Source organism: Littorina saxatilis, linkage group LG5, assembly GCF_037325665.1.
Source record: "Littorina saxatilis isolate snail1 linkage group LG5, US_GU_Lsax_2.0, whole genome shotgun sequence".
NCBI classification, from domain to species: domain Eukaryota; kingdom Metazoa; phylum Mollusca; class Gastropoda; order Littorinimorpha; family Littorinidae; genus Littorina; species Littorina saxatilis.
The window spans coordinates 13,104,882-13,120,365 of NC_090249.1; the positions used below are offsets into that span (position 1 = coordinate 13,104,882).

A 15,484-nucleotide genomic window follows, 5' to 3' on the forward strand; every position below is an offset into this window, starting at 1 on the left:
CCCCATCCCAACTCAGATATTCGTGTCTTTTTGACTGTCAAGATCAGGCAGGAAAACATCGATCTAAAAAAACAAGTTTTCGCAACTGTTAAACCTGATTGGAAATAACTTTTACATTGCGGTCATCCCATCAACATTCAACTCTGACCGAGAAGACAGGCAAAAATCAGATGAGAGGGTCAGCCTGGTAGTAGAGTTTAGTCTACGGATTCCAGATCAGGGAAACCTTACTTTGATGGTTAGTTTAGCCTAAGGGAAATCCGACTGACCTTTTGCCAACCTCTTCTTTATATTCTGTTACCAGTCTGCCCCAACCCTCTCACCCCCCCCCCCTTTTTTTTTCTGGCGACCCTTTCCCGAACCTTTTCTTTATATTCTGTTACCAGTCTCTCTCCCCCCTTTTTCTCGCGACCCTTTCCCGAACCCTTCTTTTCATCCGCTCTCTTGCCTAATAATCTAAATGAGAGTCGATCGGGCAAATTTTGATCCCGCCTTAACTTTTGAACCCTTCTTGCTTATTAGTTTAATGGAGTGAATTTGCGACTGATTCTGAGCCAGACGTGTCCCAAGTCTAAAAGTCTTCGTCAGGGTAACTAAGGGCAGTCTTACAGAACAAATTCTGTAAAAAGAGCCATGGCAGGCGTGATGTACATTCACACATTTCGCAAAAGTTGGGTAGCTCTAACCAGAAAGACGCTTCTCCCTCAGATACAAAACAGGCTAAAGTGACTATGTTAAGTTCGGTATCGATCTCTAAAGTGTAAATTAGGCAAAAATGACTCAACCAACTCTCTAGTTGATAAAGACGTGACATATTGAAGGACATGTACCAACAAAAAGGAGTTACAGATTCAGAAATTATTCAAACACATATGATCCATGCCAATGTATGTGTCCCTGGTGAAAGTCAAAACCACCAACAGGGAGTCAAAATGACGACACGAAACAAAAACAAAACATTCTTGATAGTCTGTAATGAAACTTATTTCTGTACACATGCTTGCACACATGCATTAATCTGAACACAAACTCCATTTGATGTCATTTCTGACCCTTTTACCTCAGCAACGCTTCGAATATAAAACATTTGTTTTTATTTCTTTTTCAAGGCACACGGTCATGCTCAATACAAAAGGTTGTGCGTCTGTCCGTACGTACGTACGTACGGGCGTGCATGGATGCGCGTGCGCGCGTGTGTGTTTGTGTGTGTGTGTTTGTTCATGAGGGTGTGCGTGCTCGCGGGATTGCGTGTCAGTGCGTGTAAAAGGGAATGGCGGATGGGTGTAAAAGATTATGTACACTTAAAAAACCAACAACATGTCTTACAACCAGACATATCGAGAAAACGTCATATGACGTCACATAATACCACCAGACCGACTGACCTGACTCAAGTGACTCAGGCCACAAAACGCCAGATACATCACCTCATTTGGTCACTATCTGTGATTGAAACCAAAAGTCAAAGACAGTACAATGCTGAAGACATCTAATTTTGTGCTATGCGATCTAGCACCACAACATATAGTGTCACAATGTCGTCTACTGACGTCAAAGCAATTCGACGATCCACTGACGTATAGATGAACGGTAAAGTAATGACGTCAGAATGACCTTAACATGACTCATATATGATGTCAGAGAAGATGAAACAGACATGTTTCTGGATTCGAAGCGATGCCGGCAGCTCTGTAATGTCTGCAACAACGTCACAATGTCCCAACAGACGAAGCCAAAGTCTTTAAAACTCACGATTTTCGGCAACATATTGTACAGGGCAAGCAAAACGAATGACTTGTCCAAAGATGACGGAAGCGTGCGTCAAATTGACACTTTCCATACAGTCTGCAAAGTCGACGCAGACCCACAGACTAAGGCGAAGTTGGTTAAACAAGCACGGGTTCTTGACAAATTATGTATGACACGCGCAACGAATGACATTTCCTAAACGATGACGTCAGCATGGGTAAAACCAACATTTCTCATAAGATATGCAGCGGCATCACAACGCCTCATGGTCTAAGTCAAAGACAAGCACGGTCATTCTGATAATCATCGGTCCACGCTATCGCTCATGGTCTCTCTGACAGGGTGTATAATTACTGCGCGGAATCTATCAAAACAAGAATACAGAGTTATCTCCCAACTGAGACGAAAGTGATTGCAGATTGGCCGACTTCGACAGTGATCTCCGTTCTGTTCTTCACAGTTATGATAAAGACATCGTTCTAAGGTTAAAACAAGTCGAAATGTTGAGACTGCTGTGGGAAGGAGACCGTGATATTGTTGCATCACTCCCAACTGGTTACGGGAAAAAGTATCGTCTGCTTCGTAGCCAAAGTTGATTATCACGTGACACTTTTGCCATATTTAGAGTTGTTTGCACAGTAAATTCACCCGCGAAATATAGCTCGCTTGAAACTGTCTTACATATCAATTCCTTTGTAATTAAAAAAATTACACAACACCATGAAAAATCATTATCGACGATCGCGAATCTGCTTATATCAATAACACATTACGAAAAGCTCTAAATATGTAAAAAAATCGATTTCTTACCCACAGAAAGAAAACCAAGGCATCCTGTCAGGGATAAATGAGACCCGAAGGGAAGTAACTCATTTTGACCTGAGTTCAGGATGAAGCACGGTTTCCTGCAGTCTCACAAACATGACGCTACACTGAATTACGTTTCCAAAGATGACGTAAACGTGTGCCTAACTAACTAACAATTCCCATAAACTCTGTTTTGTGTGAATGCTTTAACGACGAAGTCTCTCCTCTTCTTCTTCTTCGTTCATGGGCTGAGACTCCCACGTTCACTCACGTTTTTGCACGAGTGGATTTTTATGACCGTTTTAACCCCGCCATTCAGGCAGCATACACCGATTGCGGGGGATGCATGCTGGGTATTTTGGTGTTTTTATAACCCACCGAACTCTGACATGGATTGTATGATCTTTTCTGTGCGCACTTGGTCTTGTGTTTGCGTGTAAACACGAAGGAGGATAAGGCACTAGCAGGTCTGCACATAAGTTGACCTGAGAGATCTCCACCCTTCATCCACCAGGCGGCCGCGACCGGGATTTGAACTCACGACCTTCCGATTAGGAGGCCGATGTCTTATCCACTACGCCACTGCGCCCGTCTACGACGAAGTCAGAGTTGGCAAAACAAGCTCGGTTTCTTGCAGTATGAGCGTCGTCTGACGTATGCAGCGAATAACATTGTACAACAAAAATGACGTCAACAGCGCGGGTCACACCGACATTTTCTGCAGCTCCAAGGATTCAGGACTGTATGACGTGGGCGAGCGCGTCATGTCGTTCTCGCTGCTCCCCGTCCCAGCGTCCCTCTCGTACATTGACGTCAGCGTGCGACCGTTAGAGTGGACGACGGAGGTGCGCGTGCTGGCCATGGAAATACTGTAGCGGTACGCCCTGACAAAAGCCTTGCCCTTCACGCACGCGCAGATCGCCATCTTGAAACTCTGGCGGAAGTTGCGCGAGAAGAATGCGTAGACGAGCGGGTTGATGCAGGAGTTGAAGTAGGAGAGGAGGAAGAAGGCCTGCCTCATGGGCTTGAGATAGCCGTAGTGCAGCTGGTGGAGATGGCCCCAGGCGGTCAGGACGTTGTTGATGAGGATGGGCCCCCAGCACAGCGCGAACAGCAAGAGAACCGCCACCAGCATCGCCACCACCTGAAACAACAACGGAACATGTAAGCCTTTTGTCCGCATTTTGCCATTTGAAATATGGAGAGCTTGTTGGTCAGCCCCCCCCCCCCACCCCCGCACCTCACACACATACAGAGTAATCACTGCATGTTTGGAGCATTATCTCTACCATCTGCAACAACAACGGAACATGTTAGCCTTTTGTCCACGTAAACAGGAAAACTAGTCAAGACAGTTTGTTACCTGCTATTGTCGACATAACATTGCATGCTTTGGCCAGCAACCCTGCCACCAGCAGTGACCGTTTACGACCAACCAATGTCCAAAATCAAGGCTCAACTTAAAGGAATACTATTGATTTGGTCATTTGAAATATAGAGAGCTTATTGGTCAGTCCCTCCCCCCCCCCATGACACACACTCACAAAGAGAAAGTTATCACTGCCTGTTCTGTCTCCGACAGTATTTTTAATCTTCTTTTAATTTCGTTTCGTTTATTCCAGTTGAAAGAATATGTACTTCTAGAAGTATAAGGGAGATCATTGTGCTTTGTACATTTTTACTTAGTAGTTTCCCCTGAATCTGTCCTTGCCGGGACGGTTTCTCTCTTCCTCTCTTTAAAGAGGTCTGGTGGCCCACGAAGTGTGAGTAATTTTCATTTCTTTTAATAAAGGATCCGACTCTAGTATGATTTACATTGTTTTTGAGGTTGTAATCGTTTGTGTGATCGCTCTTGACACACATTTTTTGGTAGAGTAAGATTTGCAGTCTTCCACGTGGTTGTCGAGCTATTCCGCCATTTTTTCCTTGTTGTAGATCTGGTTTAGTTTTTTGAGTTTGTGATTTTGTTCATTTGAGAGTGTTGTTAGTGTTGTTGTAGGAATTATAGTAGAAGTAAGAAGCGTGCCGACTTCGGTCGATGTAGTATTTTGTTGGTTTTAAGTTATGGTAAAAGAAAACGACTCGGAACGAAGGCCCCAGTGCTCCATTTGTGTAATTGGATAATTCGATTTTTTGTGTACGCCATTTGCCACCAAGCGTTGGTTTTTCGGTCGCGACTGCGGTGGTTTAGAGGTTGCGATTTTGTGTCTTGATTCTTTTCATATTAGTTTGTACTTTTTCTTATGGTTTCTTTTGTTTATATATGTTTCAGTTTTTTACCGTCTTCACTTCACTTTACTTTACAATAAAGAATCTTGGTAAAACTATCTGGGGCGTGAGCGCAAGAATCCGCGAGCCAGAATAGTAAAAAAACTTCGCCACTATGATGTCTCAAGAAAAGACTGCTCGAGCCCGAACCCTCTCCGTCACCAACCAACGACTGGCAGAGGTGGAACTCGAGCTGCAGATTGCAGAGGAACAGTACCAGCTGGCAAAAAGGAAAGCCTATCTTACCAAGGAACTGGCGGAGCTGAGCGCCCTCAGGCTGAGGGACGAGCCCAGCCTCCACACTGTTCAACGAACGATCAAGAAGGAGCCCGCCCTCCAGGACTACTCCACGTCCACCACGCACGAACGTCGATGGCACGAGCCAAGATTGTCGAACGACGATGCCTACAGCCAGCCGTCTGACGCAGCATCTCCCACTCTTTCCAGAGCCTCTTCCCGCCTCAATACACAGGGATCTGCAGTTGGACCCAGGCAGAACCACACGTCCCTACCAGTCCAGTCATCACATGACGCTGCCTCATTGTTTTGGATGAAGCGGGATCTCTTGACTCATCGATTGACTCCGTTCGATGAACGCCCGGAGTCATTCCACGTTTGGAAAGATTGTTTTACATCCATCATGCTCGACTTGGATGTCTCTCCTGCCGAGGAGCTGGACCTCCTGGCCAAGTACCTTGGACCAGAGTCCAAGAGGTATGCCCAGAGCCTTAGGTCTGCCAATATCGGGAATCCTCAGAGAGGACTCCAACTCCTCTGGAAGCGCCTGGACGAGCGGTTTGGCTCACCTGAGCTCATTGAGGCATGCCTGAAGGCAAGGCTGGAGGAGTTTCCACCTATCTCTAAAGATCAGCGCAGCCTCTACGAGTTGAGCGACCTCCTCGAAGAAATCTTGTCAGCCAAGATGAACCCTGTCCTCGCCCCTCTGTTTGCCCTTTACGACTCGTCTACAGGGGTCAACATGGTGGTACGGAAGCTTCCTCACCACCTCAGACAGAAGTGGGTCATGCGTGCAGCGACATACAAAAGCGATCACCGCGTCCCATTTCCCCCCTTTGAGTTTTTTGTGGACTTCGTTAAAACTTGCGCCACAATTCAGAACGACCCGGCCTTCAATTTGGAGAACGACAAAAAGGCCAAGCCAGTACTCTCCAGAAAGACCAACCTTGAAGCAAAACCCGAGTTTTGCCCAATCCACACAACCGCAAGGCACTCTTTGCTGGAGTGTAAAGGCTTCGCAGCAAAATCACTTAGTGAGAAGAAGGCAACCCTGAAAGAGAAAGGAGTGTGCTACAGATGCCTTTCTTCCACCAGCCACAGGGCAAAGGACTGCAATATGTCGATCAAGTGTAGTGTCTGCTCTGGAAGGCACCACACCACCATGCATCAGGACAGACCATCAGCATCCTTGAATCCCATCAGAGAGCATGGCGGGGAGGTTTCCGCAAAGTGCACCACCTTGTGCAAAGGGGGTCACCTGAGCAGATCCTGCGGCAAGGTGGTGAAGGTCAAAGTTTTTCCCCCTGATGAGACCAAGGGGATCCAGGTTTACGCGATCTTGGATGACCAAAGCAACGCCTCCCTGGCAACGCCGGAGCTGATGGATCAGCTAGGCTCGTCCCCCAGTGAAATTGAATATCAGCTAACGTCCTGCGGCGGAACACAAGCGATGAGTGGTCGTCAGCTCCGGAACATCACTGTCCAGTCCACTGACGGAAGGTCCTTGACCTTGCCCCACGTACTTGAATGCGACACCATTCCAAGCGATCGATCAGAAATCCCTTCTTCTGAAGTGGCCCAGCATCATGACCATCTCAAACGCATAAGGAAAAGAATCCCTCCTCTCGACCAACAAATCCCCATCGCACTGCTGATTGGACGGGACCTCCCTGAAGCCCACCACGTGCTGGAGCAAATTGTTGGCCCACCGAAATCGCCATTTGCACAGCGACTGCCTCTTGGCTGGGTAATCATCGGGGATGTGTGCCTCAACAAAGTCCACAGACCATCGACCATCAGAGTTGCCAAGACGAACGTCATTGATGGAAGAAGGACCATTTTTGAACCTTGCCCATTCAACTTGAAGGTCGACGTCGCCAAAGATGTCGGAGCTGAAGTTTTCCAGCGAACACCAGAAGATGACAAGGTTGGGCTGTCCGTGGAGGACAAAGCATTTTTGGCTCTCATGGATGAGAAATTCAAGCTAAACGAAGAAAGGCGTTGGTCGGCTCCTCTTCCCCTGAGATCGAAAAAACCAATCCCCACCTGCAACCGGTCCCAAGCTGTCAGTCGTGCCAAGGCCTTGGAGGCATCACTGAAGAAGAACCCCGTAAAAAGAGAACACTTCTTCCAGTTTATGGAGAAGATCCTGAAGAGTGGCTCCGCTGAAGAGGTCCCCCAGGGTAAAGCTGGACACTGCTGGTACCTTCCACTTTTCGGAGTGTACCACCCCAAAAAACCTGACAAACTCCGCGGTGTATTTGACTCGTCAGCGACCTTCGAAGGCGACTCTCTGAACTCGCTGCTGCTGTCTGGGCCAGACTTGACAAACAGCCTCCTTGGCATTCTGCTGAGGTTCCGCAGAGATGCAGTGGCAATAGCTGGGGACATAGAACAGATGTTCTACCAGTTTTTCGTTGACCAAGAACACAGAGATCTCCTACGCTTCTTTTGGTACCGAGGCAACAACTTTGACGCACCCCTCGTGGAACACAGGATGTGTGTCCATGTCTTTGGCAACAGTCCATCTCCAGCGGTTGCTACCTACGGCCTCCGGAAGAGCATTGCCCACAGTGCACCAGATGTGAAGAAGTTCGTCGAGCGGGACTTCTATGTTGACAACGGGATCACCTCCGTTCCTGAAGTCGACCAAGCTGTCCACCTCATGCAGCGCACGCGAAGAGAACCTCAAGGAGAACAGTCTGGTTCTTCTCAGGGACCCTTCGGTGCCTCGTAACAGTTGGCCGGTCGGTTTGGTGGTCCGCACCTTCCCAACTGACCGCGACAATCTTGTTCGGTCGGTTGAGATCCGAGTGATCAAAGACAATCAGGCCAAACTCTACGTCAGGCCTATCACAGAACTGATTCCTCTCTAGTAGGCCTACACCGATGACTGACTCGGTTGTGAACCACAGACTGAGAACAGACAGTTACCGTCGCTACACATTTTTTGTTTGCTTGCCTACCTATTTTTGAGTGCAGGACCTTTTCCTTTATTTTACTACTGATTTCCTTTCCTGTCTTAATAGTGATATCGAGTAGATATCAGGCGGGGAGTGTTCTGTCTCCGACAGTATTTTTAATCTTCTTTTAATTTCGTTTCGTTTATTCCAGTTGAAAGAATATGTACTTCTAGAAGTATAAGGGAGATCATTGTGCTTTGTACATTTTTACTTAGTAGTTTCCCCTGAATCTGTCCTTGCCGGGACGGTTTCTCTCTTCCTCTCTTTAAAGAGGTCTGGTGGCCCACGAAGTGTGAGTAATTTTCATTTCTTTTAATAAAGGATCCGACTCTAGTATGATTTACATTGTTTTTGAGGTTGTAATCGTTTGTGTGATCGCTCTTGACACACATTTTTTGGTAGAGTAAGATTTGCAGTCTTCCACGTGGTTGTCGAGCTATTCCGCCATTTTTTCCTTGTTGTAGATCTGGTTTAGTTTTTTGAGTTTGTGATTTTGTTCATTTGAGAGTGTTGTTAGTGTTGTTGTAGGAATTATAGTAGAAGTAAGAAGCGTGCCGACTTCGGTCGATGTAGTATTTTGTTGGTTTTAAGTTATGGTAAAAGAAAACGACTCGGAACGAAGGCCCCAGTGCTCCATTTGTGTAATTGGATAATTCGATTTTTTGTGTACGCCATTTGCCACCAAGCGTTGGTTTTTCGGTCGCGACTGCGGTGGTTTAGAGGTTGCGATTTTGTGTCTTGATTCTTTTCATATTAGTTTGTACTTTTTCTTATGGTTTCTTTTGTTTATATATGTTTCAGTTTTTTACCGTCTTCACTTCACTTTACTTTACAATAAAGAATCTTGGTAAAACTATCTGGGGCGTGAGCGCAAGAATCCGCGAGCCAGAATACTGCCTGTTTTGAGCAGTATCTCTACCAGCTGCCGCAACCGAGCAAAACATGGGGCACAAAGCGGAGACGTAGCTCAGTCGGTAGCGTTATAACCAGATCATCGCTATCGGTGTGGATTCAAACCCACGGATCTTGGCGTGGAATGTATTTTTGTACAAACAATTTTGTCCCCGCGTGTTGCTTTTTGGAGGTTCTTGCGCAGTTAAACATAAAACGTGGAGGTAACCATGACAACGAGAATTCATGCTGAGATAATTACACAATGGTTTAGCTTTTCAAAGCGCATGCTTAACAAGTTATATACAGTGTGATATACATCCCTTGCTTATAAAAACCGATACACACAGTCTTTAGTAAGCTGACTTGTATTTCGTCCTCAATCAGAATGTTTTGCTTTACATCGTGACCACCGCATGCTTAAAGGAAAAGTCCAAGGTTTAGGGTCACTTTTGATACGTTGACCCTCTTAATTCATCAACCACAAATGCGTGTGTAACAAGAGGCGAAGCCATCAAGGCTCACGTAAGAAATCGACAAACACTGGTAACACAAACTCAATCACACACACACACACACACACACACACACACACACACACACACACACACAGAGAGAAAGAGCATAGGTGAAACTGTGCAAGAAAGCGAGACACTAGATCTAGATCTGTCTGTCTGCATGTAGCCTACTTACAAGGACACGACTGCCAACTAGTCTCGGCGCGCTCAAAATAATAATGACCGAGACTGTCAGTACTTCCTTCGCGTGACGTCTAACCCTCTTACGTCATAATGTGACGTCAATGTAATGTGACGTCTTCAAATGTTAGAGTTTCTACCACAGACATACACACGCACAGACGCACGCACGCACGCACGCACAGACAGACAAAGTTACGATCGCATAGGCTACACTTACGTGAGCCAAAAATGAACACAGAAATCCAAAAAGTATACTTTGACTCGTTTTTGGTTGTTCTGAATCGTTCCATCGCGCGCGCAGTCTTGGCTCATGACCTTGTGCACATACGTGTGCTACGTCACGAGCCTTGAACAACAAATATGGCCGGCTCAAGCAGTGAGGAAGACAAGTGGAATACGGACCGGTTTTCAGCCAGCCTGAGGTTTTAGCGTGCCCGTTTAAGCCTCTTCGTCGTCAAAATGCTGGCGAGGCCACAAGGAACTGCTTGAAACAGAGCCAGCATAAGCGGCAATACGAAATGGTATGTGATTCTCTTCAGTTGTTGTGATGTTGAAACACTAGTCCGTAGTCGCTACCTCGTGCATGCTAGATCGAAGTCAGGTGTGTTTTTCACAGATCAGTTGATGTGCTTCCACAGCATGTGTAAGCATGTAAAGATTATGGATTTATGCTATTATTTCAGGCATCTGGTGTTGTTTATTTTCCTATCTTTAATCAAGGATTTCGTCCTTGAACTGCCCAGTTTAGAATAAAGGCTTCCACAGTGATGTTCACACGCGACTATCCTTATTTTCTCTTTCTGAGTAATTCTTCAGTCACACAACGAAACATGTAGACATCAAGTTAACATTGCGCAAAGCCTGTTTCTTGCGGACAAAACTGCAATTATCCTGGTATTTTTATTTGCGACAGTAATACACTACATGACATCGACACCACTAAACAGTGAAACTTTTTTGAAATGGCGGTGGGCTGCTTTCATGTGCTAATACTAGATCTAATAGTGATCCTGACATTTTTCTTGCGAAACGGTCAAAGGGAAGTAATAAATGAATTTAGTTTTTTTAAACGAGCACACATGATTTCCGATCTCAAACTAGATCTGAAATCATAAGATTTTCTGAGCAGTGGCGAAACGCTGATGGCGTGATATCGCAAGCCGTTTTGGAAGCAAATAAGCACTGTCAGTGTCAGACATATGCTGAAACACGATTACAGCAGTTCAAACTTTTTGATTATTGATTTTTAGGAGTACGCAATATCGGACAGTCACACTACAAAAAGACAATGCGTTAGTGCATAGATCGGTATTCTCAAACGTCACGAACACTGAACAGACAGTACGTTGCTACTATATATTTTACTGTATTAACAAAACCTCACAGTCCCATTAAAAATGTGTGGTGTGTGCCGAAAAGCAACCATATGAGATTCAGTCAGTGGGACCCTGAATCTACCTGGGGTTAAATCGGGTTTTTGACTCTCATTGCATGAATTTTTAAACTGAATATATACATGTACTACTGTTCGTGTTGTTTTTGTGATCCACTGCAATTTATGTGTATACCTTAGAATCTCAAGGTAATTTTTGAACGGGGCATACAGATGATGCATTTTGCCATGATCACAGAGTGATACGTGTATTTTGCTTATCAGGTGTCAGTGCAGAAACTCCAAGAGGGAACGACATTCAAATATCTGGAAAACCTGGATGAGGAGATAGACAGCCTAACAGCACATCCTCCTATGTTTGCTCGGACATATACTACCTTCAAACTGCATACTATGCGTACACACAGGAATATGGACGACTCAACATTGATCAAAATGGGTAAGTAACACAACACAAACAGATGATTTCCATTATGATAGATTTATTTATCTGAAACTGAAAGTAAAATTGACAACAGAGTGTACAATTTGTTTTCAAATACGAAAATATCACATTGGGTTAAAAAAAAAAAACCACACCATCATATATCATTAAAACTATTCTTTATTTCTAAACACATACATATCAGCATAGTTTATTCATGTAAACATCCTTATTTCGGTTCCCAGTCTATCTGAAATCAAGGTAAGCTATGCCAAAAAAATAGCGATCACACAGTGCTTCAGCATGAATTTGAAAACCTGCTCTACGTCACATAGACACAGCGTGTCTTATGATTCTATCCACCCTCTCCAAACAAACACGTACACGTTTTCTCTGGTACGAATGTCTTAAAAGCTCAAACTAAGCTGCTGTTTTATTCTGTCTTGCTTTGCAGGAAATACAGGCACGTCGCTTACCCATAACAGGCAGCTGGTGCGCTAGCGAGTGGGGTTTCTAGGCAGAAGTATCAGAGTACCATTACCAACCTGTGCAGTCAAAACAATCAGAAATACTTTCCCAAACGGATGAAGAGTGGGGTTCAAACTTCCTGAGCTACAGAAGGCTGAAATATACTTTTACAAATCGTGTGACTGTGTTGAACTAGTATCTTTGGTTGAACAGATTCCTGCGTGGTTTGAAGATACTGAGTTGTCACGTGGTCCGGTACATGGTTCACATTCTGCAACATTTTGTTCCAGACTTTTTCCACTGTTGGTGTACTCCAGCATCAGGTAGTCAGTCCATGAGCCGGTCAGCATAGCTTGTGTCCAGTATTTTCCGTTTGCCTGTTGCCTGAAACATGGTTTTGGGGAAGTAACTAACGATCTCTGCACACATTTTAACATGTGAATAAGAACAGAAAAGTTTGTCAAAAGTATACATAGTTTAATTTGCATTTACTTCAAGACCAGACTTTCTTCTCGTTCATTATTTCTTCATAAAGATTCTGGAAATTAACAAAATGTTTCCCCCTATCAAGGCCTCCTAACTTTTTTTTAAATGCAGGTCGGTTTTTTGTCATCTGTGCATTACTACCTCTTGCCACCCGTGCGGTCATTGCCACCAGGTATCTCAACAATCAAACCGTCTATACAGGCATAAAGGCACGTCCTTTTCCAAAACAGGATTGCTCACTACACAGATCTGCGAAGACTTTTACATGGAGAAAAAAATCTCTTGACTTGAACATATACCAGGAATAAACATCCTGACTGGTTTTTGGAGCTGGATATTTTAGGGAATGTTTTACACGTGTGGCGTTTAAGAAATTAATTCATAAAATTCTACATTCGCAAAGAGAGTACTCATACTGTTACAGAGTGTTGAGTTCTGGTATTTTTCAAAACGGAAGGATGGCCATATCCCATGTAAAAGCCTGGTAAGATTTGAGATTTTGAACCCAATCGTTTACACGGGAAGGGCTGTCCATTTAAGAGGAGGCATCCATGCCTGGATGAGAAATACACTGATAACACAGAAAAAGCACGAGTTTAACCTGCATATTCACAAAACTGGTTCAGAGGTCCGGCAAAGGGAACACATGTTAGTTATTTTAAGAGAACATCACGAAGACCGAATTATTAAATTAAAGCCTTTCTGCAAGAATGTACATCTTCTATGAATTATATTCTAAAACGCCACATGTGTGATTCATTCCACACACAAAATCCAGCTCCAAGAAGCAGTGAGGCTGTTGATTATTGGTATGTGTTCAAGTCGACAGATGATTTTTCCTGTGTAAACTGAGCCTTGGCAGATCTGATATAGTGAGCAAAGACCTGCATTTTTTCAAACGTGTTCAGAGGCCTTGAAATGGTTAAACATTTTGTTTATTTCAAGTAGTCTTTATGAAGAAAAAATTAACAATAAGGAAGGCACATGGGTTGAAATGCAAATTAGATTCCTTTTGACGAACTGTTTATGTTCTTCTTCATGTGTTACATTATGCGTACGTAGATCGCAAGATATTTTCGAAAAAATTCATAGATAAGCCAATCTGCAAACGGACAAAAATTCACAATATAAATTTATGAAGCCAATAAATTTGACTCAAGAACAAAGCTTATGTGTTTGAGGTGATGTGCATGGGTATGAATGTTGAATGAGTCCGTCAAAGATACCCTCCATGTCGCCTCACAGTGGAACCTACCATTAAAATTATACCACCTTAAATTACCTTGCTCTTTCAAATGTACTGCTTAAACTTCTTGAACATGCAACTCTTGCTGTCTACCATAAAGACCATCAGGTCAACAACATACTCGTGAATGTTTTGTTTTGGTTTATAATTAAACATTTCAGAAAATACCCTTTTTTTATATTTTTTTTTATTCGGAAGCATACTGACTTTATTTGAAACTACTTCGACAGATATAGTTTTGCAGGTTGACGGGAGGTGAGTTACGAAAGAAATTCAATCCATATGTCGCTCAGCACAGAAAGCATAAACGATTAACATGAGTAGAAATGAACTTGTACTTGTTTTCATAATGTATTATTTGGATGGTATCTGTCAAAGAAACTTTCTCGTTTTTTTGCAAAGCTACAATAAGGCACTAATTTTCAAAACAAAACAAAAATCTTACGATGAATGGCACGTTGGTTTTCTCCTGTGGTGATTCTGGACGGTAGGAACAGGACTGGTCAACAGTTGCGTTGTGATCACGGAGAACCGGGAAATCTGGAATGGTCACGGTGTCAGTGTCTAGTGACCTGTTCTGACCAGTGGCCGTGAGTGATGATGAAAGGTCTGGAAGTAAAAGAAGAGAGAAAATGAGTGTGGGTATAAATCAATTCGAAAGTATGCTTCTGATCTATACACATACAGTACATTGAACATTTAGACACCCTCTGGAAGTCGTCTGGATGTGTATCCATGTTGTAGCAATTAGACTGGTTTTGCGTCTCTCAGTCAATGCAGAAAGATTAATTCCCTGCACAATTCGTAATCTTCTTGTCTCTAGCATGCAGGTGTCTGTTTATCTTACCGGTTGCACATCCACCAAAAGTTTAGATCTGGTAAAAATAGCATTAAGCCATGATTCCAGCAAACGCTGCCAATTTCATGAATTGATATCAGGGGATAGTTTGCGACTGAATAGAATAGATAACGGGACACACGCATTGTCTTACGTGTCCACAACCTTGACTACTTTTTACTCTTGCTCTTAGCTCAGCTCAGACCGTTCTGTAACTTTGTAGATCTAGCCTGTGGCGCATCTGTACTCCAGCGAATATCAGCTGGATCCAGACACACTGTTCTGCACCAATTCGTATTCGCTGCGCAGCAAAACAATGTTTACGTGTATGCATGAAAATAAAAGCATGTACTCTGACCTTCAACGCATTCCTTCTTGTGAGATAATCCGCTGTTCGTATGTCGCCTCGGAGTTTCGATGGCTCGTCGACTGTACCAGCCTCGCGTAATACTCCCCTTTCCGGACTTTTATGAAGGGAAGACACTGCCAGTGGTCAAAACATTTGTTTCAGGGATGAAACGCCAACTTTTGTGCTGCAGAAAAATTGCGAAATCTGTGTCCAGAAAGTGCCCGACACTTTGAAATCTGCACGCTTGTGCTGCACACATCTCTTCCATTTCCACAAGAGACTCAGAGTTGTGTGAGGGAAAGTGTGCTATGAAATGCCTGGGAACATTGACGAGTTGTTGCTGTTTGCGGCTGCCCTCCACCGAGGCATTCTTTTTGGGCATACAGTGGTGACTTTTCTGTGTGAAAATCAAGCTGGTACTAGTGGTAGAATCAACACAATAACTTGTGACGTCACAGTGTACCAACGTCACAGTGTACCAAAAATCACGTGACCACTACTTGACCCCAGGCGACTTGTCTTGGTTAGCCCCGCAACACTAAATCTGCAACTACAACAACAACAATTTTTTTTCAATTTTTAAAATATTTTTCCAGAGATGTTTGTAACATTTGGCATTCGATTTTCAAGTTTTGGGGGATATTTAAAAACCTTGGACTTTTCC

General features: G+C 44.0%; 1 protein-coding gene and 2 long non-coding RNA genes across 3 annotated transcripts in view; 1 reads left to right on the forward strand and 2 right to left on the reverse strand.

Annotated features, from left to right (window-relative positions):
- Nucleotides 1–15,484, reverse strand: part of LOC138966338 (QRFP-like peptide receptor) — a 111,499-nt gene continuing 96,015 nt past the window's right edge. Inside the window, exon 7 of the mRNA XM_070338535.1 lies at nucleotides 1–3,700. Coding sequence (XP_070194636.1) covers nucleotides 3,260–3,700 — 441 coding nt within the window. The 3' untranslated portion in view covers nucleotides 1–3,259. The remainder of the gene's footprint in view (nucleotides 3,701–15,484) is intronic.
- LOC138966339 (uncharacterized) lies at nucleotides 9,488–13,553 on the forward strand. Its single transcript, XR_011455673.1, has 3 exons — nucleotides 9,488–10,137; nucleotides 11,274–11,448; nucleotides 11,888–13,553. It is a non-coding gene; the product is annotated as an uncharacterized lncRNA (long non-coding RNA).
- On the reverse strand, nucleotides 12,146–15,097 carry LOC138966340 (uncharacterized). Its single transcript, XR_011455674.1, has 3 exons — nucleotides 14,830–15,097; nucleotides 14,079–14,242; nucleotides 12,146–12,285 (listed from the first exon to the last, which is right to left on the reverse strand). It is a non-coding gene; the product is annotated as an uncharacterized lncRNA (long non-coding RNA).